The sequence below is a fragment of the Oncorhynchus clarkii genome, chromosome 5 (assembly GCF_045791955.1).
Source record: "Oncorhynchus clarkii lewisi isolate Uvic-CL-2024 chromosome 5, UVic_Ocla_1.0, whole genome shotgun sequence".
NCBI lineage: Eukaryota > Metazoa > Chordata > Actinopteri > Salmoniformes > Salmonidae > Oncorhynchus > Oncorhynchus clarkii.
Window position 1 is genome coordinate 95,822,454 of NC_092151.1, and position 21,166 is coordinate 95,843,619.

At 44.6% G+C, this 21,166-nt stretch overlaps 1 protein-coding gene across 6 annotated transcripts in view; it reads left to right on the forward strand.

Moving 5' to 3' along the window:
• LOC139409589 (tumor protein 63-like) overlaps positions 1–20,470 on the forward strand; it is a 119,723-nt gene extending 99,253 nt beyond the window's left edge. For 3 of the 6 annotated variants that reach the window (XM_071154974.1, XM_071154975.1, XM_071154977.1), the window contains 4 exons: positions 12,751–12,959; positions 15,561–15,705; positions 17,015–17,108; positions 17,447–17,938. In XM_071154974.1, coding sequence (XP_071011075.1) covers positions 12,751–12,959; positions 15,561–15,705; positions 17,015–17,108; positions 17,447–17,743 — 745 coding nt within the window. In that variant the 3' untranslated portion in view covers positions 17,744–17,938. Of the gene's footprint in view, positions 1–12,750; positions 12,960–15,560; positions 15,706–17,014; positions 17,109–17,446; positions 19,340–19,752 lie in introns of those variants that run through there. The other 3 variants (XR_011634431.1, XR_011634430.1, XM_071154976.1) reach the window with 3 other exon arrangements.
• Positions 20,471–21,166: the final 696 nt, after the last annotated feature.

Consider the following 21,166-nt stretch of genomic DNA (forward strand, 5'->3'; position numbering starts at 1 on the left):
CATTTGGTAACTGGTGATGAACCCGTCAAGTATAATGATGCTTGAGTTTTTGGCCCAGTGAACACAACACAACGATAATCATATCATCTTGAAAGAGGAGTGTTTTGGCCGAGACAATAGCTGTTGAGATCTGGATCGGATTTTCATCAGAGATGTCTGCTTGCGCACCTCAGAGGGTGAACCTAGTTTCGTGGTTGTACTTACCCTGTAATTAGGTCATATTATGTCCGATAGACAGATGAAACATCTAGAGACTGATGGAAACACCTTTAGGTGCTCTGCCAAGTTTCCACAACAGCCGTGTCCAAATTCCAAAATCAGTCCCAGTCATTAGCTTGAGTTTATTCATACGTTAAAGAAACAAACTATGCCCTCGCTCGGCCCATTCAGCTAAAGCTGGAGAGAGAAAGGCAATTATCTGCAAATTATAGTTTTAAATAACCTGCTGCTTTCATGCACTATGATAATTATTGCTTATGCTACTGTTTCTCATTTAGAAAACGTGCAGACCTTCTCGCACAGTGAGATCACGACGATTACATTTGGTTTTGAAAAGCCAATTTTAGTTCTAGTCCGCTTGGGTTCTGTCACGCTGCCCTCTGGCGCCCCCCTCCCCCATTGTGGCTGGATGTGGCGGTGCAGCAGGTAATGACAGGGAACTGGAGGGAGCTTTAGGTCAGAGCAGGGCCCATTGGTTTTTACATGCTGCAATATTTCCTCTTTAAGGTTTTTCCTTTCGTATCAACAGAACAGTATTATCTAGACCTGGGGTGTCAAACATACAGGGGGGGACGAACTTAAACCAAATAGAAACGATGTGGTGATGAAAGCCGACCTACATTTACACCGTTCTCTAACAGGTCACAGAAATCAAAGCTAGACAAGTCACGGAGTATCGAAGAAATAGTCCTCTGTCCAAAAATCAACAGATAGAGGACTATATGTTTCGCCAAATGTTGACGCTGAGGAACTAACTATAAGACGTTTTACAGTACAGTACCCCTCATGACCTCATTGAAGACCGAATACGGCCTGGGGGGGTGGGGGGCGGGGGGGGGGGATTAGTTTGACACGCCTGATCTAGACTATTACACTATTTGATGATCCTTTAAACATTTACAATCGCAGCCAAATTGTGTACCACTGACATTGCATGCTGCATTGTTGTTTAAAACTCATCTCCATGACCTTTCACCTGTATTCTTGCTAACCCTAGAAGGGTTCATTCATGACGGAATAAAACCTCCTGCCAAACCTTCCAGACATGGCCTTCTTTTTCTTTCTTTCCTCTCTCTCTCTTTTTCACTCGGACAAATCAAGAGTCTCCCGATATTCTACAGATTCAATCAACTATTGCTGTTCAACAGTCTTAGCCTTCTGGACAATAACATCAACCTACCCTGCTCTATACTACCCTACACTATACTACCCTATACTACACCACCCTATACTACCCTATACTATACTACCCTATACTATACTACCCTATGCTATGCTACCCTATACTATACTATGCTACCCTATACTATGCTACCCTATACTATACTACCCTATACTATGCTACCCTATACTATGCTACCCTATACTATGCTACCCTATACTATGCTACCCTATACTATGCTACCCTATACTATGCTACCCTATACTATGCTACCCTATACTATAAGCCTAAATAAGTTCAGGAGTAAAAATGTGTTTAACAAGTCTCATAACTTGCATGGACTCACTCTGTGTGCAATTGTAGTTTTGATCATTATTTTTTTAAATGACTACCTGATCTTTGTACCCCACACATACAAATAATTGTAAGGTCCCTCAGTCGAGCAGTGAATTTCAAACACAGATTCAACCACAAAGACCAGGGATGTGTTCCAATACCTCGCAAAGAAGGGCACCTATTGCATCAATGCACTAAAGTAATACTGCCCAAAAAATGTTTTAATAAGCAATTCATTTTTTGTCCTGAATACAAAGTGTTATGTTTGGGGTAAATCCAATACATTTCTGAGTACCACTCTCCATATTTCCAAGTGTAGTGGTGGCTGCATCATGTTATGATTATGCTTGTAATCGTTAAGGACTGGGGAGTTTTTCAGGATAAAAAAAAAAACGTAATGGATCTAAGCTCAGGCAAAATCCTAGAGGAAAATCTGGTTCAGTCTGCTTTCCATCAGACACCACCTCAACTGTCTGCAGGACAATAACCTAAAACACAAGGCCAAATCTTCACTGGAGTTGCTTACCAAGAAAATAGTGAATGTTCCTGAGTGGCCAAGTTACAGTTTTGACTTAAATCTGCTTGAAAATCTATAGCAAGACCTGAAAATGGTTTTCTATCAATGATCAACAATCAATTTGACAGAGCTTGAAGAATTCTGAAAATAATAAAATGGGCAAATGTTGCAAAATCCACAAAAGTGGATAAAATCAAGTGGTGTGAATACTTCCTGAAGGAACTGTATTGCTATTCTACATTTTCTGGGGTGTTTTTTATATTGCTAAAAAAAAAAAACACTAGGCTAAATGTTGCTTCCCACTAGACAATTTGCGTCACGGGTTTCATATTCCGACATTGTCCTGAAATTGTTAGGAAGTTTCAGGACATCTTGAGAATATCGGATTCACATCCTGTTATGGGAAGCATTTTATGAACTCGGTATACATGCATCCTAGCTAAGGATGCTGGGTACTGATCATTAGCTTGTAGCTTGTCACTTATTTACGATAGTTTGACAACTTGCTGCTTCATTTAAACCTGTTCTTAATGATAAAATAAACTTCCTAAGTAGCTAGCTTGCTTGCTTATGGAATGAGCATTGCATTTAGTGTTGCACTAACAGGTTGGTCAGCTTCTTTTTCATTTCATATGAAGTGACAGTCTCAGGCTTAGCTAGCTAGCTAGCTAATGTTTTTGTGTTCATGATCAAATTTGATCAGAAATGCAAAAACTTAGAAATTAATGACATATTTATTACATTTATAAAGATTTATTCTGACTTTGAAAGCGACTTAGTAGTGACGACTTTTGTTGCTAAGTAACATGCTAAGATTCATGGGAAGAAGTTGCCGCCAAGGGCGGCTAGTCCCGCATAGGATGCCCACTCGAAAAATAGGTTTTCTATAGGGTGCAGTGGTGCCCTCTATGAATTGACAACTAGCGTTTGAGATTGAAGTAGAAGACAGGAACGAGTCAAACAGTGTTATTTCTTCCTTCTCTCTCTTCTCTGGTTCCTGTCTGCAGTCTGCTTAAGGCCCGGCTACATTCCGAGCTCCTGGAGCCCCTAGCAACAGAGCAGAGGAGATGATGCAGTACCTCTTGACAGCCTCACCTTCCTTTTCCGTTCAGTTTTCTCCTCCACCCCAGTCACAATCAGACTGGGTCTCTCTCTCTCTCAGGTTGTGAAACTATCACATTCTCCAAGCAGAGTTAAATAAACCGATATTCATTAGTCATGTGTCATAAACAATATATTATGACTTTAGTCTGGCTGGCTACTATCACAATACTCTGAATGCCCGCCATGGTCTACTGATAAGGTGTTGTCATGTTCTAATCTTAAATCAGAAATTAATGTGTTTTTTTGCATGCCAGATTTGATTTTATAAAAGTTTGCTTAATTTGTAGCTAATGTGTGGCAACACCACTTTCAAACAGCAGAGGGAGGTAGAGTTCTATTTAATTTTGGACCGTTAGTTTCATTTTCAGAGATTATGCTATGCTGCACATACAGTGCATAATTTTCAAAGCTCCATTCGTGACTTTTATTTTTTTAGGGTTGTGTTTTGCTGATGGTAAAATGTGACCAAACGGCTCGATTCGGTCTTATTTAGCTCAATTAGATTTTTTTTTTTTTTTTAAATAAATTGGATAAAAGTAGAGACTCCGAGCTGGAAAATGGTATATAATTCACTACAGTTGAGGAACAATGGGAAAGTAATTCTGCTTTAAAAGTTGATAAACGTATAACCTCACTTTTGAGAAAATGGCCCTTGAATATTTTGGTACCTACAAGATAGGTGTTTTGTCTACACCCGTTCAGTATTGTTCACACCCTCTTAAGCTTTAGCCCCACCCATCTCTTTAAGGATTCACATATGAGGCCATGTGCTAAACAGAGTGAGTACGCTAGTGTACTAAGCAACCAAAAATTTCAAGACTAAAGGCTGGTTTATACTACGGGTGTGTTCGTAAATTTAATCTGTATTGCCAGAGTGTGCTCTCGGCGTTTGTAAACTCAGAGCATTGTCAGATTGGCCGTTTGTAAATTTAATCTGTAGTGCCAGAGTGTGCTCTCTGCGTTTGTAAATTTAGAGCATTGTCAGATTGGCCGTTTGTAAATTTAATCTGTAGTGCCAGAGTGTGCTCTCTGCGTTTGTAAACTCAGAGCATTGTCAGATTGGCCGTTCGTAAATTCAGAGCGTTTCGCTCTCGTAACGTTCAGAGCGCACATGGATGAGCGCTTCTCCCCCTCTGCCACAGATAACATGGTTGCCCTTAGTTTGAAGATGTAATCCGGAGAGACAGGTGTTTTATACAACAGCATTCTGCGTTCTCTTTTTGACTCCGTCTGCATGTTTGCAATCAAACGCCAGAATCCTATCGTACTCTAATTCCACTGATTTCTACTGGTCGTCCAGAAAGTGGAGAGCAACACTTACGCAGTGATATCTTTCAAAAAAGCCACATTAGAAAGAATTACCTACACATACTGACCAGCACATGTTATAGACAGAAGCGTGCTACATGGCACACCAATGCAAACTCATCTCATGTCCGGCCCACTCATTATCTCAGCCAATTATGGCTAGCAGGAAGGTTGCTGGCTTTTTCTGTGGCTAAACCAACTAGGCTCTTAATTTAACAATTGTATTAATTTTTACAGATGGCATACAAGGTTGTTATTAAGGCACATGAAAGTTCATATGTTCCAGAAAACGTGCGCATTTTGAGAAAAAAACGTAAATGTTTATGTTCAAATGGCTCTCCTGTGAAGTATTGCCGCGTGACATAGACCTAGTTTCCTGAAACGAGTCACAAATAGAAGTTAGTAGTCAATAGTTAATGGACAGGGGACACAGTCCACTTGTAGTGCAGTCAGCTATGGCCAACACCCAAACCTCACCGGCCAAGTTGCGTGCAACAGCTAGCTAGCTAAATGTCCATGAATGTTTCATGTTAGTTTTTAACCTGCCCCGAAATGAGTTGGTTCACAGTTGGTTTTGATATTTTAACCTGCTTCACATGATCGTGTCTGGTGTGGATGGTGCACACGTAGACCGGAGTAGTAAGCATGTTGGCCTGAAGCTCTGGAGCTGGTCAGGAACCTAGGTTGTCTTTGAGTAGTCAGCATGTAGGCCTGAAGGTCTGGAGCTGGTCAGGAACCTAGATTGTCTCTGAGTAGTCAGCATGTTGGCCTGAAGGTCTGGAGCTGATCAGGAACCTAGGTTGTCTTTGAGTAGTCTGCATGTTGGCCTGAAGGTCTGGAGCTGATCAGGAACCTAGGTTGTCTTTGAGTAGTCAGCATGTTGGCCTGAAGGTCTGGAGCTGATCAGGAACCTAGGTTGTCTTTGAGTAGTCAGCATGTTGGCCTGAAGGTGTGGAGCTGATCGGGAACCTAGGTTGTCTTTGAGTAGTCAGCATGTTGGCCTGAAGGTCTGGAGCTGGTCAGGTCTTTGAGCTCTCTTAAAATCAATAGTAGTGCACTATAAAGGGAATAGGGTACCAGCCCTGGTCAATAGTAGTGCACTATAAAGGGAATAGGGTACCAGCCCTGGTCAATAGTAGTGTTCTATATAGGGAATAGGGTACCAGCCCTGGTCAATAGTAGTGCTCTATATAGGGAATAGGGCCCTGGTCAATAGTAGTGCTCTATATAGGGAATAGGGCCCTGGTCAATAGTAGTACTCTATATAGGGAATAGGGCCCTGGTCAATAGTAGTGCTCTATATAGGGAATAGGGCCCTGGTCAATAGTAGTACTCTATATAGGGAATAGGGCCCTGGTCAATAGTAGTGCTCTATATAGGGAATAGGGCCCTGGTCAATAGTAGTGTTCTATATAGGGAATAGGGCCCTGGTCAATAGTAGTGCTCTATATAGGGAATAGGGCCCTGGTCAATAGTAGTACTCTATATAGGGAATAGGGCCCTGGTCAATAGTAGTGCTCTATATAGGGAATAGGGCCCTGGTCAATAGTAGTGCTCTATATAGGGAATAGGGCCCTGGTCAATAGTAGTGCTCTATATAGGGAATAGGGCCCTGGTCAATAGTAGTACTCTATATAGGGAATAGGGTACCAGCCCTGGTCAATAGTAGTACTCTATATAGGGAATAGGGCCCTGGTCAATAGTAGTGCTCTATATAGGGAATAGGGCCCTGGTCAATAGTAGTACTCTATATAGGGAATAGGGCCCTGGTCAATAGTAGTGCTCTATATAGGGAATAGGGCCCTGGTCAATAGTAGTACTCTATATAGGGAATAGGGCCCTGGTCAATAGTAGTGCTCTATATAGGGAATAGGGCCCTGGTCAATAGTAGTACTCTATATAGGGAATAGGGCCCTGGTCAATAGTAGTGCTCTATATAGGGAATAGGGCCCTGGTCAATAGTAGTGCTCTATATAGGGAATAGGGCCCTGGTCAATAGTAGTACTCTATATAGGGAATAGGGCCCTGGTCAATAGTAGTGCTCTATATAGGGAATAGGGCCCTGGTCAATAGTAGTACTCTATATAGGGAATAGGGCCCTGGTCAATAGTAGTGCTCTATATAGGGAATAGGGCCCTGGTCAATAGTAGTACTCTATATAGGGAATAGGGCCCTGGTCAATAGTAGTGCTCTATATAGGGAATAGGGCCCTGGTCAATAGTAGTACTCTATATAGGGAATAGGGCCCTGGTCAATAGTAGTGCTCTATATAGGGAATAGGGCCCTGGTCAATAGTAGTGCTCTATATAGGGAATAGGGCCCTGGTCAATAGTAGTACTCTATATAGGGAATAGGGCCCTGGTCAATAGTAGTACTCTATATAGGGAATAGGGCCCTGGTCAATAGTAGTGCTCTATATAGGGAATAGGGCCCTGGTCAATAGTAGTGCTCTATATAGGGAATAGGGCCCTGGTCAATAGTAGTGCTCTATATAGGGAATAGGGCCCTGGTCAATAGTAGTGCTCTATATAGGGAATAGGGCCCTGGTCAATAGTAGTACTCTATATAGGGAATAGGGTACCAGCCCTGGTCAATAGTAGTACTCTATATAGGGAATAGGGCCCTGGTCAATAGTAGTGCTCTATATAGGGAATAGGGCCCTGGTCAATAGTAGTACTCTATATAGGGAATAGGGCCCTGGTCAATAGTAGTGCTCTATATAGGGAATAGGGCCCTGGTCAATAGTAGTACTCTATATAGGGAATAGGGCCCTGGTCAATAGTAGTGCTCTATATAGGGAATAGGGCCCTGGTCAATAGTAGTACTCTATATAGGGAATAGGGCCCTGGTCAATAGTAGTGCTCTATATAGGGAATAGGGCCCTGGTCAATAGTAGTGCTCTATATAGGGAATAGGGCCCTGGTCAATAGTAGTGCTCTATATAGGGAATAGGGCCCTGGTCAATAGTAGTACTCTATATAGGGAATAGGGCCCTGGTCAATAGTAGTACTCTATATAGGGAATAGGGCCCTGGTCAATAGTAGTGCTCTATATAGGGAATAGGGCCCTGGTCAATAGTAGTACTCTATATAGGGAATAGGGCCCTGGTCAATAGTAGTGCTCTATATAGGGAATAGGGCCCTGGTCAATAGTAGTGCTCTATATAGGGAATAGGGCCCTGGTCAATAGTAGTACTCTATATAGGGAATAGGGCCCTGGTCAATAGTAGTACTCTATATAGGGAATAGGGCCCTGGTCAATAGTAGTGCTCTATATAGGGAATAGGGCCCTGGTCAATAGTAGTGCTCTATATAGGGAATAGGGCCCTGGTCAATAGTAGTGCTCTATATAGGGAATAGGGCCCTGGTCAATAGTAGTACTCTATATAGGGAATAGGGCCCTGGTCAATAGTAGTGCTCTATATAGGGAATAGGGCCCTGGTCAATAGTAGTACTCTATATAGGGAATAGGGCCCTGGTCAATAGTAGTGCTCTATATAGGGAATAGGGCCCTGGTCAATAGTAGTGTTCTATATAGGGAATAGGGCCCTGGTCAATAGTAGTGTTCTATATAGGGAATAGGGCCCTGGTCAATAGTAGTGCTCTATATAGGGAATAGGGCCCTGGTCAATAGTAGTGCTCTATATAGGGAATAGGGCCCTGGTCAATAGTAGTGCTCTATATAGGGAATAGGGCCCTGGTCAATAGTAGTGTTCTATATAGGGAATAGGGCCCTGGTCAATAGTAGTGCTCTATATAGGGAATAGGGCCCTGGTCAATAGTAGTGTTCTATATAGGGAATAGGGCCCTGGTCAATAGTAGTGCTCTATATAGGGAATAGGGCCCTGGTCAATAGTAGTGCTCTATATAGGGAATAGGGCCCTGGTCAATAGTAGTGCTCTATATAGGGAATAGGGCCCTGGTCAATAGTAGTGCTCTATATAGGGAATAGGGCCCTGGTCAATAGTAGTGCTCTATATAGGGAATAGGGCCCTGGTCAATAGTAGTGCTCTATATAGGGAATAGGGCCCTGGTCAATAGTAGTACTCTATATAGGGAATAGGGCCCTGGTCAATAGTAGTGCTCTATATAGGGAATAGGGCCCTGGTCAATAGTAGTGCTCTATATAGGGAATAGGGCCCTGGTCAATAGTAGTACTCTATATAGGGAATAGGGCCCTGGTCAATAGTAGTGCTCTATATAGGGAATAGGGCCCTGGTCAATAGTAGTACTCTATATAGGGAATAGGGCCCTGGTCAATAGTAGTGCTCTATATAGGGAATAGGGCCCTGGTCAATAGTAGTGCTCTATATAGGGAATAGGGCCCTGGTCAATAGTAGTACTCTATATAGGGAATAGGGCCCTGGTCAATAGTAGTGTTCTATATAGGGAATAGGGCCCTGGTCAATAGTAGTGTTCTATATAGGGAATAGGGCCCTGGTCAATAGTAGTACTCTATATAGGGAATAGGGCCCTGGTCAATAGTAGTACTCTATATAGGGAATAGGGCCCTGGTCAATAGTAGTTCTCTATATAGGGAATAGGGCCCTGGTCAATAGTAGTACTCTATATAGGGAATAGGGCCCTGGTCAATAGTAGTACTCTATATAGGGAATAGGGCCCTGGTCAATAGTAGTGCTCTATATAGGGAATAGGGCCCTGGTCAATAGTAGTGCTCTATATAGGGAATAGGGCCCTGGTCAATAGTAGTGCTCTATATAGGGAATAGGGCCCTGGTCAATAGTAGTGTTCTATATAGGGAATAGGGCCCTGGTCAATAGTAGTACTCTATATAGGGAATAGGGCCCTGGTCAATAGTAGTGCTCTATATAGGGAATAGGGCCCTGGTCAATAGTAGTGCTCTATATAGGGAATAGGGCCCTGGTCAATAGTAGTGCTCTATATAGGGAATAGGGCCCTGGTCAATAGTAGTGCTCTATATAGGGAATAGGGCCCTGGTCAATAGTAGTGCTCTATATAGGGAATAGGGCCCTGGTCAATAGTAGTACTCTATATAGGGAATAGGGCCCTGGTCAATAGTAGTACTCTATATAGGGAATAGGGCCCTGGTCAATAGTAGTGCTCTATATAGGGAATAGGGCCCTGGTCAATAGTAGTGCTCTATATAGGGAATAGGGCCCTGGTCAATAGTAGTACTCTATATAGGGAATAGGGCCCTGGTCAATAGTAGTGCTCTATATAGGGAATAGGGCCCTGGTCAATAGTAGTGCTCTATATAGGGAATAGGGCCCTGGTCAATAGTAGTGCTCTATATAGGGAATAGGGCCCTGGTCAATAGTAGTGCTCTATATAGGGAATAGGGCCCTGGTCAATAGTAGTACTCTATATAGGGAATAGGGCCCTGGTCAATAGTAGTGCTCTATATAGGGAATAGGGCCCTGGTCAATAGTAGTGCTCTATATAGGGAATAGGGCCCTGGTCAATAGTAGTACTCTATATAGGGAATAGGGCCCTGGTCAATAGTAGTGCTCTATATAGGGAATAGGGTACCAGCCCTGGTCAATAGTAGTGCTCTATATAGGGAATAGGGCCCTGGTCAATAGTAGTACTCTATATAGGGAATAGGGCCCTGGTCAATAGTAGTGCTCTATATAGGGAATAGGGTACCAGCCCTGGTCAATAGTAGTGCTCTATATAGGGAATAGGGCCCTGGTCAATAGTAGTACTCTATATAGGGAATAGGGCCCTGGTCAATAGTAGTACTCTATATAGGGAATAGGGCCCTGGTCAATAGTAGTGCTCTATATAGGGAATAGGGCCCTGGTCAATAGTAGTGCTCTATATAGGGAATAGGGCCCTGGTCAATAGTAGTACTCTATATAGGGAATAGGGCCCTGGTCAATAGTAGTGCTCTATATAGGGAATAGGGCCCTGGTCAATAGTAGTGCTCTATATAGGGAATAGGGCCCTGGTCAATAGTAGTGCTCTATATAGGGAATAGGGCCCTGGTCAATAGTAGTACTCTATATAGGGAATAGGGCCCTGGTCAATAGTAGTGCTCTATATAGGGAATAGGGCCCTGGTCAATAGTAGTGCTCTATATAGGGAATAGGGCCCTGGTCAATAGTAGTACTCTATATAGGGAATAGGGCCCTGGTCAATAGTAGTGCTCTATATAGGGAATAGGGCCCTGGTCAATAGTAGTGCTCTATATAGGGAATAGGGCCCTGGTCAATAGTAGTGCTCTATATAGGGAATAGGGCCCTGGTCAATAGTAGTACTCTATATAGGGAATAGGGCCCTGGTCAATAGTAGTACTCTATATAGGGAATAGGGCCCTGGTCAATAGTAGTACTCTATATAGGGAATAGGGCCCTGGTCAATAGTAGTGCTCTATATAGGGAATAGGGCCCTGGTCAATAGTAGTACTCTATATAGGGAATAGGGCCCTGGTCAATAGTAGTACTCTATATAGGGAATAGGGCCCTGGTCAATAGTAGTACCACTATATAGGGTTAGTGCCGAGAGATTAGTGTCGAAAGGATTAGTGCCGAAAGGATTAGTGCTGAGAGATTAGTGCCGAAAGGATTAGTGCCGAAAGGATTAGTGCCGAAAGGATTAGTGCTGAGAGATTAGTGCCGAAAGGATTAGTGCCGAGAGGATTAGTGCCGAAAGGATTAGTGCCGAAAGGATTAGTGCCGAAAGGATTAGTGCTGAGAGATTAGTGCCGAAAGGATTAGTGCTGAGAGGATTAGTGCCGAAAGGATTAGTGACGAAAGGATTAGTGCCGAAAGGATTAGTGCTGAGAGATTAGTGCCGAAAGGATTAGTGCTGAGAGATTAGTGCCGAAAGGATTAGTGCTGAGAGATTAGTGCCGAAAGGATTAGTGGCGAAAGGATTAGTGCCGAGAGATTAGTGCCGAAAGGATTAGTGCCGAAAGGATTAGTGCCGATAGGATTAGTGCCGAAAGGATTAGTGCCGAAAGATTAGTGCCGAAAGGATTAGTGCTGAGAGATTAGTGCCGAAAGGATTAGTGCTGAGAGGATTAGTGCCGAAAGGATTAGTGCCGATAGGATTAGTGCTGAGAGATTAGTGCCGAAAGGATTAGTGCTGAGAGATTAGTGCCGAAAGGATTAGTGGCGAAAGGATTAGTGCCGAAAGGATTAGTGGCGAAAGGATTAGTGCCGAAAGGATTAGTGCCGAGAGATTAGTGCCGAAAGGATTAGTGCCGAAAGGATTAGTGCCGAAAGGATTAGTGCCGAAAGATTAGTGCCGAAAGGATTAGTGCTGAGAGATTAGTGCCGAAAGGATTAGTGCTGAGAGGATTAGTGCCGAAAGGATTAGTGCCGATAGGATTAGTGCTGAGAGATTAGTGCCGAAAGGATTAGTGCTGAGAGATTAGTGCCGAAAGGATTAGTGCTGAGAGATTAGTGCCGAAAGGATTAGTGCTGAGAGATGAGTGCTACTATTCAATTCATTGAACCTATGTTGGTCAATTAGTTATTAAAAAATTAAATATAACCTACACTTCAGGTAAATCGCTAGGCACTAGCAAATCCATCGTTCCACCCACTTCTTCATCTGCTTAATTTAACACAAACAAGGAACCTCAGTTGAAGCTGCTGTGTATCCCAGTCAAACATTATCCACAACACAGAAACTGATTGAGATATGTACTCTGATAGGTAACACCTAATATATTGATTGAGATATGTACTCTGATAGGTAACACCTAGTATATTGATTAAGATACAGTATGTACTCTGATAGGTAACACCTACAGTATATTGATTAAGATACAGTATGTACTCTGATAGGTAACACCTACAGTATATTGATTAAGATACAGTATGTACTCTGCTAGGTAACACCTATCATATTGATTGAATAATGTTTGTACTTGCATTATCATTTCCAGTAAAGTTTCAGATAAATTAAAGTTATCCTCAGTAGAATACTAAATGACAAAGTTCTATAAAAAATGATCTGAACTATTTCTTAGTCACATACGGCCTTTATTAAACAAAGTGCAATAAACAGGGTAGAGAGAGAGCAAGTATATACACACAGTCTGTTTATCCTACTGAACATGTTGTTGTTTCCAACTGTGTAACTAACAGCCTTGTGGCCCTTTGTCGTTAAAGATGGGATCTCTGGGGGGATGAGAGTAATGGCCTGTACCCTCCTCTCTCCTGCCCCAGGAGCGCCATGGCCCCCCAGCCCCAGTATGGCTCCAGCTCCCCTCCTCACCCCCACGGCAAGGTCAACAAGCTCCCCTCCGTCAGCCAGCTAATCAACCCCCAGCAGCGCAATATACTCACGCCTTCCTCCATGCCCCAAGGCCTGACTGACAGTAAGTGTGCCTTACACTTTTGTATGATGAGAGATTCTCCCTAGTCGATGAGATTCTCTCCCCCCCCCCGTACCTCCCTGGCCCCATCTCCACGTCCCCTTTGGGTCGATCATGTGACACGCGTCAGGCAGGACAGGCAGGGTAGCGGTACCTGTCTGGGCACGCGGGGCGTTGAGAGAGGTGTGTAGGGGCCTCTGTCAGAATGCTTCCTCCGATAGGTGAATGTGATCCCTGTGGGACCCTCTTCCTCCTCTCCTCTCTGTGGGCCTGCAGGTCCTCTTCCTCCTCTCCTCTCTGGGGGCCTGCAGGCCCTGTTCCTCCCTCTTCCTCCTCTCCTCTCCTCTCTGGGGGCCTGCAGGCCCTGTTCCTCCCTCTTCCTCCTCTCCGGGGGTCTGCAGGTCCTCTTCCTCCCTGTTCCTCCACTCCTCTCTGGGGGCCTGCAGGTCTTCTTCCTCCCTGTTCCTCCACTCCTCTCCGGGGGCCTGCAGGTCCTCTTCCTCCCTGTTCCTCCTCTCCTCTCTGGGGGCCTGCAGGACTTCTTCCTCCCTGTTCCTCCACTCCTCTCTGGGGGCCTGCAGGTCCTATTCCTCCCTCTGCCTCCTCTCCTCTCTGGGGGCCTGCAGGTCCTGTTCCTCCTCTCTGGGGGCCTGCAGGTCCTATTCCTCCCTCTTCCTCCTCTCCTCTCTGGGGGCCTGCAGGTCCTCTCCCTCCCTTTTCCTCCTCTCCTCTCTGGGGGCCTGCAGGTCCTCTCCCTCCCTTTTCCTCCTCTCCTCTCCGGGGGCCTGCAGGCACTCTTCCTCCCCGTTCCTCCACTCCTCTATGGGGGCCTGCAGGCCCTGTTCCTCCCTGTTCCTCCACTCCTCTATGGGCCCTGCAGGTCCTGTTCCTCCTCTCCGGGGGCCTGCAGGTCCTGTTCCTCCCTGTTCCTCCACTCCTCTCTGGGGGCCTGCAGGTCCTATTCCTCCTCTCCTCTCCGGGGGCCTGCAGGCCCTCTTCCTCCTCTCCTCTCTGGGGGCCTGCAGGTCCTATTCCTCCCTCTTCCTCCTCTTCTCTCTGGGGGCCTGCAGGTCCTATTCCTCCCTCTTCCTCCTCTCCTCTCTGGGGGCCTGCAGAGGTCCTATTCCTCCCTATTCCTCCTCTCCTCTCTGGGGGCCTGCAGGTCCTATTCCTCCCTCTTCCTCCTCTCCTCTCTGGGGGCCTGCAGGTCCTATTCCTCCCTATTCCTCCTCTCCTCTCTGGGGGCCTTTCACCCTTTCACTGTTTTTATACAAGAGGGTAGATGGTTAAAGGGGAATGCACTACGTCATCACAGACTTTTACCTGCGACATGTCAATTTCGGTGGGAAAACGCTAAATCGTTTTTATAATGATATTAGAATATTCACGTGAAAATAATGTCGCCAATTGGGAGGAAACCAAAGCTTTTGACATCACAGGGTAGAATCTGATCTATTGAGGAACCACCCTGTTGAGATGCCCCCCCACTATCTATTGAGGAACCACCCTGTTGAGATGCCCCCCCACTATCTATTGAGGAACCACCCTGTTGAGATGCCCCCCCCTATCTATTGAGGAATCACCCTGTTGAGATGCCCCCCCCCCCCTATCTATTGAGGAACCACCCTGTTGAGATGCCCCCCCCCCCCCCTTATCTATTGAGGAACCACCCTGTTGAGATGCTCCCCCCTCTATCTATTGAGGAACCACCCTGTTGAGATGCCCCCCCACTATCTATTGAGGAACCACCCTGTTGAGATGCTCCCCCCCACTATCTATTGAGGAACCACCCAGTTGAGATGCCCTCCCCCCCACTATCTATTGAGGAACCACCCTGTTGAGATGCTCCCCCCCACTATCTATTGAGGAACCACCCTGTTGAGATGCTCCCCCCCACTATCTATTGAGGAACCACCCTGTTGAGATGCCCCCCCCCCCTATCTATTGAGGAACCACCCTGTTGAGATGCTCCCCCCCCTATCTATTGAGGAACCACCCTGTTGAGATGCCCCCCCCCCTATCTATTGAGGAACCACCCTGTTGAGATGCTCCCCCCCCCATCTATTGAGGAACCACCCTGTTGAGATGCTCCCCCCCCTATCTATTGAGGAACCACCCTGTTGAGATGCCCTCCCCCCCCTATCTATTGAGGAACCACCCTGTTGAGATGCCATCCCCCACTATCTATTGAGGAACCACCCTGTTGAGATGCTCCCCCCTATCTATTGAGGAACCACCCTGTTGAGATGCCCCCCCCACTATCTATTGAGGAACCACCCTGTTGAGATGCTCCCCCCCATTATCTATTGAGGAACCACCCTGTTGAGATGTCCCCCCCACTATCTATTGAGGAACCACCCTGTTGAGATGCCTCCCCCCACTATCTATTGAGGAACCACCCTGTTGAGATGCTCCCCCCCACTATCTATTGAGGAACCACCTTGTTGAGATGCTCCCCCCCACTATCTATTGAGGAGATTGTTTCTCTAGTGATGCTCACTGCAGCTGGTCATAAAATCGACATAATATGTAAACACAAATAATAATAAAAACATCAAATTGCCCTTTTAAGAAACGCTCATAGTAGTCTGTTTGATTCTGTAGTGACTCCTATGATGGGCCACATGGCTATGAATGCTGACATGTCGACCATGAGCCCCGCCCACATCCTGCAGCCCCAGTTACCCATGGTGCCCAGCTCCCACTGCACCCCACCGCCTCCCTACCCCATGGACAGCAGCATCTCCAGGTACCTAGCTAAACAACCACCAGTGGAGGCTGGTGAAGGAAGGACAGCTCATAGTAATGAGTCATCTCTATTTGATGCTAATTCCATTCGTTCCAGCCATTACTATGAGCTCGTCCTTCCGATTTTAAAGTGGCACCAGCCACCACTGATAACCACGCGTCTGTTGATGCTTCTGGACAGTTGTGGGCACTATAAAGTCAGGACGAGCCGCAATATTGACAGAACAATTGCAACACGGCTCTATAGCGCCACCTAGCGATAGTTTATATAAAATAAACTGAACCGCTGTACAGGGTTCTAATTAGCTCACTTTCTAGTGCCCGTAACCGACAGAAATCTCTACTGTTGGCCATTTAACAGAAATCTCTCTACTGTTGGCCACTTTTGACAGAAATCTCTCTACTGTTGGCCACTTTTGACAGAAATCTCTCTACTGTTGGCCACTTTTGACAGAAATCTCTCTACTGTTGGCCACTTTTGACAGAAATCTCTCTACTGTTGGCCATTTTTGACAGAAATCTCTCTACTGTTGGCCATTTTTGACAGAAATCTCTCTACTGTTGGCCATTTTTGACAGAAATCTCTCTACTGTTGGCCATTTTTGACAGAAATCTCTCTACTGTTGGCCATTTTTGACAGAAATCTCTCTACTGTTGGCCATTTTTGACAGAAATCTCTCTACTGTTGGCCACTTTTGACAGAAATCTCTCTACTGTTGGCCACTTTTGACAGAAATCTCTCTACTGTTGGCCATTTTTGACAGAAATCTCTCTACTGTTGGCCATTTTTGACAGAAATCTCTCTACTGTTGGCCATTTTTGACAGAAATCTCTCTACTGTTGGCCATTTTTGACAGAAATCTCTCTACTGTTGGCCATTTTTGACAGAAATCTCTCTACTGTTGGCCATTTTTGACAGAAATCTCTCTACTGTTGGCCATTTTTGACAGAAATCTCTCTACTGTTGGCCATTTTTGACAGAAATCTCTCTACTGTTGGCCACTTTTGACAGAAATCTCTACTGTTGGCCATTTTTGACAGAAATCTCTCTACTGTTGGCCATTTAACAGAAATCTCTCTACTGTTGGCCATTTTTGACAGAAATCTCTCTACTGTTGGCCATTTTTGACAGAAATCTCTCTACTGTTGGCCATTTTTGACAGAAATCTCTCTACTGTTGGCCATTTTTGACAGAAATCTCTCTACTGTTGGCCTTTGTCTTCACTTACTAGATATAACAGAGTTATTACAAGAACGCTGAGGTAGTATTTTCACTACTAACCTGTTCCCTTCTCCGTGTCCCGTTGCAGCTTTCTTCTGCGGCTGGGCTGCGCAGCCTGCCTGGACTACTTCACAGCACAGGGCCTAACCAACATCTACCAGATCGAGAACTATAACTTGGAGGTGAGGCCTTGCCTGTCGCACGCACCGCATCTGTGTGGACAGACTCAGAGAGACGGGTCAGGTGGCATCAAAAGGGCCTGAACCTTCATCTATTTTTATCTGAAGGCGTCTTGTCCATTTTGTTTTTTTGTTATTCAAACCTGAACTAGAGTATCGTCTTCTGACAGATGGCATTCATTCTAACACGTCAACAGTTGCCACCAACTATCAGTGCAGAGTTGTTGTGCTGTCTGGGGGGCCTGAGCCTAGCCTGAGAGAGAAAGAGAGAGAGAGAGAGAGAGAGAGAGAGAAGACTAAAGAGACTAACCCCCTGTGTGTGATGTCATCCCCGTCCACAGGACCTGTCCCGGCTGAAGATCCCGCAGGAGTTCCAGCACGTCATCTGGAAGGGCATCATGGAGCACCGGCAGAGCATGGAGTTCTCCCCTCCCCCCCACATCCTGCGTACCTCCAGCGGGGCCTCCGCCGTCAGCGTAGGGTCCTCCGAGGCCCGCGGCGAGCGGGTCATCGACGCAGTGCGTTTCACCCTGCGCCAGACCATCTCCTTCCCTCCGCGTGACGACTGGTCCGACTTCTCCTTCGACCTGGACTCCCGACGCAACAAGCAACAGCGCATCAAAGAGGAGGGTGAATAGAGAGAGAGACACTCTGGCCGGAGTGTGTCTCTCGAGTTGTCGGGGGGGAAAAAAATTAAAAAGCGCACTGCAACAACAGGTCTGTAAAAGGCCATTTCCCTGACATTCACAGAGATCGCTTTTTACAAACGCTGTAGATGTCAGCTCAAGCATATATTAGCTTTTAAAAAGTAGAGTGCAGTACTCTTCACAGCAGTGCACCTTGGATTGAAGCCCCTGGCTCGGTCCCCCTTCATATGTCATACACCTGTTGACCAACCCACTCTCCTATCACAGTACAGGACTAGGACATCTCTGCTTCAACGTTCTAAGCGCAGATAATCCTAAATAGCAAAAATACTATGCAAATAAAAATGCACTTATTATTTTTTTTTTAAAGCCTTCATTAGCTGCCAGCTAGATGAGAGAAAACAGCTATATTCTTTATTTTTTATCAAATTTCTTGAGACAAAGCACTTAAGAAATGCTTTTGTGATTTGCTTTGATATTGTTTTATAGTGTTCATTATCCATTCCAATGTTAACGCATGACTTGAGAGGAAACTTTTAGGGGTTGTTGTTGTTCTTGGCTGAGATTGAATCCAAGGCGCGTTATAGAGCAGGACACTAGACAGCCAAGATTTTTCCTGACGTTAAGACATGTATTTATGTCAGTTTTTCAGTCTTGCTGTTGACTCACTTGGTAAACCTAGAAGAACCTCACATTAAACAGGCGAGTGGCGGCATCTAGTGGCCACGCTGGTACTGCACCAATCACTGCTAAATACAATGTCAAAATGGAGTCCTATATTAACGTCTGCTCAAACGTAAATTACGGTCATCACTAGTTACCATAGCCAACAAATCATAATTATGGTGAACCCTTTGCCTATTTCTATCATTTATCTTCTTAAAATCAGATTTTAAACCTAAACCCACTGCCGACATGATGACTAATCTTAAGACTTGATGAATTTGACGATATAGCCATTTTGACTTTGTGGCTGTGGTAACCAGGGACAACCTTAAAGAACCTATAAAAGTCCAAGTGTACTATGCCGCTCTATTTACAACCCGTTGGGTTGAATCCCAGTCTCTGCTGCTCAATACTGGACTGTTATGGTTACCTGTTATTTTTAGTTCACAACACTGTTTTGACCTGATTGTATACACTTCCAAGATACATATTTTTTGACTTCCTGTCAGGGAGAAGTGTTAATAACATGCTGGAACTGGTTTTCTACTGTGCCTGTGTTAAACCCTCGTCGCTCCGAGATGCCCAGGAAACCTGGGAACGTTAACCCTAGTGTTAGCCGTCGTGTTTATAAGTACCTAATGTATTTCTATGTGAACGACAATAATGCATTATCACACAAACCGTTGGTACCTGAAGTATTTACGTTGATCATAAACTGAGTAACTGAAACTAACAATAAACTCAATATGCTCATAGCCCTTGATGTTGTGATGGTTACCAATAAACGTGACCCGATTGTGATGGTGTTCAACTTTCCTATTGTTGTGTCCCAAATGGCACCCTACGCACTACTCGACCAGGGGGCCCTGGTCAGGGGTAGTGCACTATATATAGGGAATAGGGTGCTAGCCCTGATCAAAGGTAGTGCACTATATATAGGGAATAGGGCGACAGCCCTGATCAAAGGTAGTGCACTATATAGGGAATAGGGTGCTAGCCCTGATCAAAGGTAGTGCACTATATATAGGGAATAGGGCGACAACCCTGATCAGAGGTAGTGCACTATATAGGGAATAGGGTGCCAGCCCTGGTCAGAGGTAGTGCACTATATAGGGAATAGGGCAACATTTGGAACACACTCATTGCCTGCTTGTTCTGCCACCTATGTATAACCCGGTGTACAGTCTATGGATTGTGTGGGGGAGGGGGGGATGGGGGGGGTTTGAGAACATTTCTGTTGTGTCCCAAATGGCACCCTACGCACTACTCGACCAGGGGGCCCTGGTCAGGGGTAGTGCACTATATATAGGGAATAGGGCGACAGCCCTGATCAGAGGTAGTGCACTATATAGGGAATAGGATGCTAGCCCTGATCAGAGGTAGTGCACTATATAGGGAATAGGGCAACATTTGGAACACACTCATTGCCTGCTTGTTCTGCCACCTATGTATACCCCGGTGTACAGTCTATGGATTGTGTGTGGGAGGGGGGGGGGGGGGTTTGAGAACATTTCTGGTCTATATTTCTCTATTGTAAATGATGCTAGTTGTAATATTGATGGATTGTTGATTTTCTGGAACCACATTGTCTAAACGTTTTTTATTTGTTGAACTTGATAGATGGCCAAACCTATTGAGATTATTGTATATACAGACACACACACACAGAGTTATTTTCTAAACGCTACATGATAAGTATTTTCCCAAAAAGGTAAATAATTGACAAAAAAAGGAATTTAAGAATAGTTAGTGGTTAATTAAAAGCCAGAACGGAACAGTAAAGGAGTTAATGAGTTGTACTCATTCAAATGAATAAATCTGGTCCTCTCACAAGTCATTGTTGTCGTTGTGCTAATACACACGGTCAGAGGAGTGTTGCCATAAAACTGTACATCATTGATATGTTAGAGAAACATGACCCTAGTATGTTGTTGTTGTTGTTGTCAGGAACATTGAAAGCAGAAAACCAGTACCGTCTAATCTACTGTTCCTTATTTTTCTACAATGTATTGTAAATATATTACTTATTTTGATATAAACCAAAAAATAAAATACCGCCTAGTTACCAAATGCTGTTGGGGAGTTTGTGTATAGATGATGTTTATAGTGTCAACCAATCACTAAAATTGGAAAAAAAAAAGAAATGACTCAAAACAAAATAAAAACACACGAACGTTTCAGAAAAGAGCAGATGACTAAACAAGATATTTACGATCTAAAGCAGAATGAATCCTTCATATGGAATGTTTTTGTTTTGGTAATCCTCTTGGCAGTACGGTGTACACTCTGTGGTCCTCAGTGTTTGACAGAAAAGCAGAAGAGATGAACCTAACGAGCAATAGGTAGTATAACGTTTCAGTTTTAGGCAGAGGGGTTTCACAACAGAGCTCTGTAGCCAACTCAATAAGGAAAACCTGTGGCCAGCGGGAAGGGAGGTTCACAAATCAAATCTAATAGTATTTGTCAAATGCGCAAAATACAACAGGTGTAGTAGACTGTACCGTGAAATGCTCACTTTACAAGCCTTTAACCCACAATGCAGTTCAATAAATAGAGTTAAGAAAATATTTACCAAATAAACTAAAGTTTTTTTTTAAAAATGTTATAAAATGACATGACAATAATGAGGCTATATAGAGGGGTTACGAGTACCAAGTCAATGGGTACAGGTTAGTTGAGGTAATTTGTAAAGCCCAACAGAGCTCTAACCAACACAAGGAAGAAGCTAAGTGTTGTGAAACCAGATTG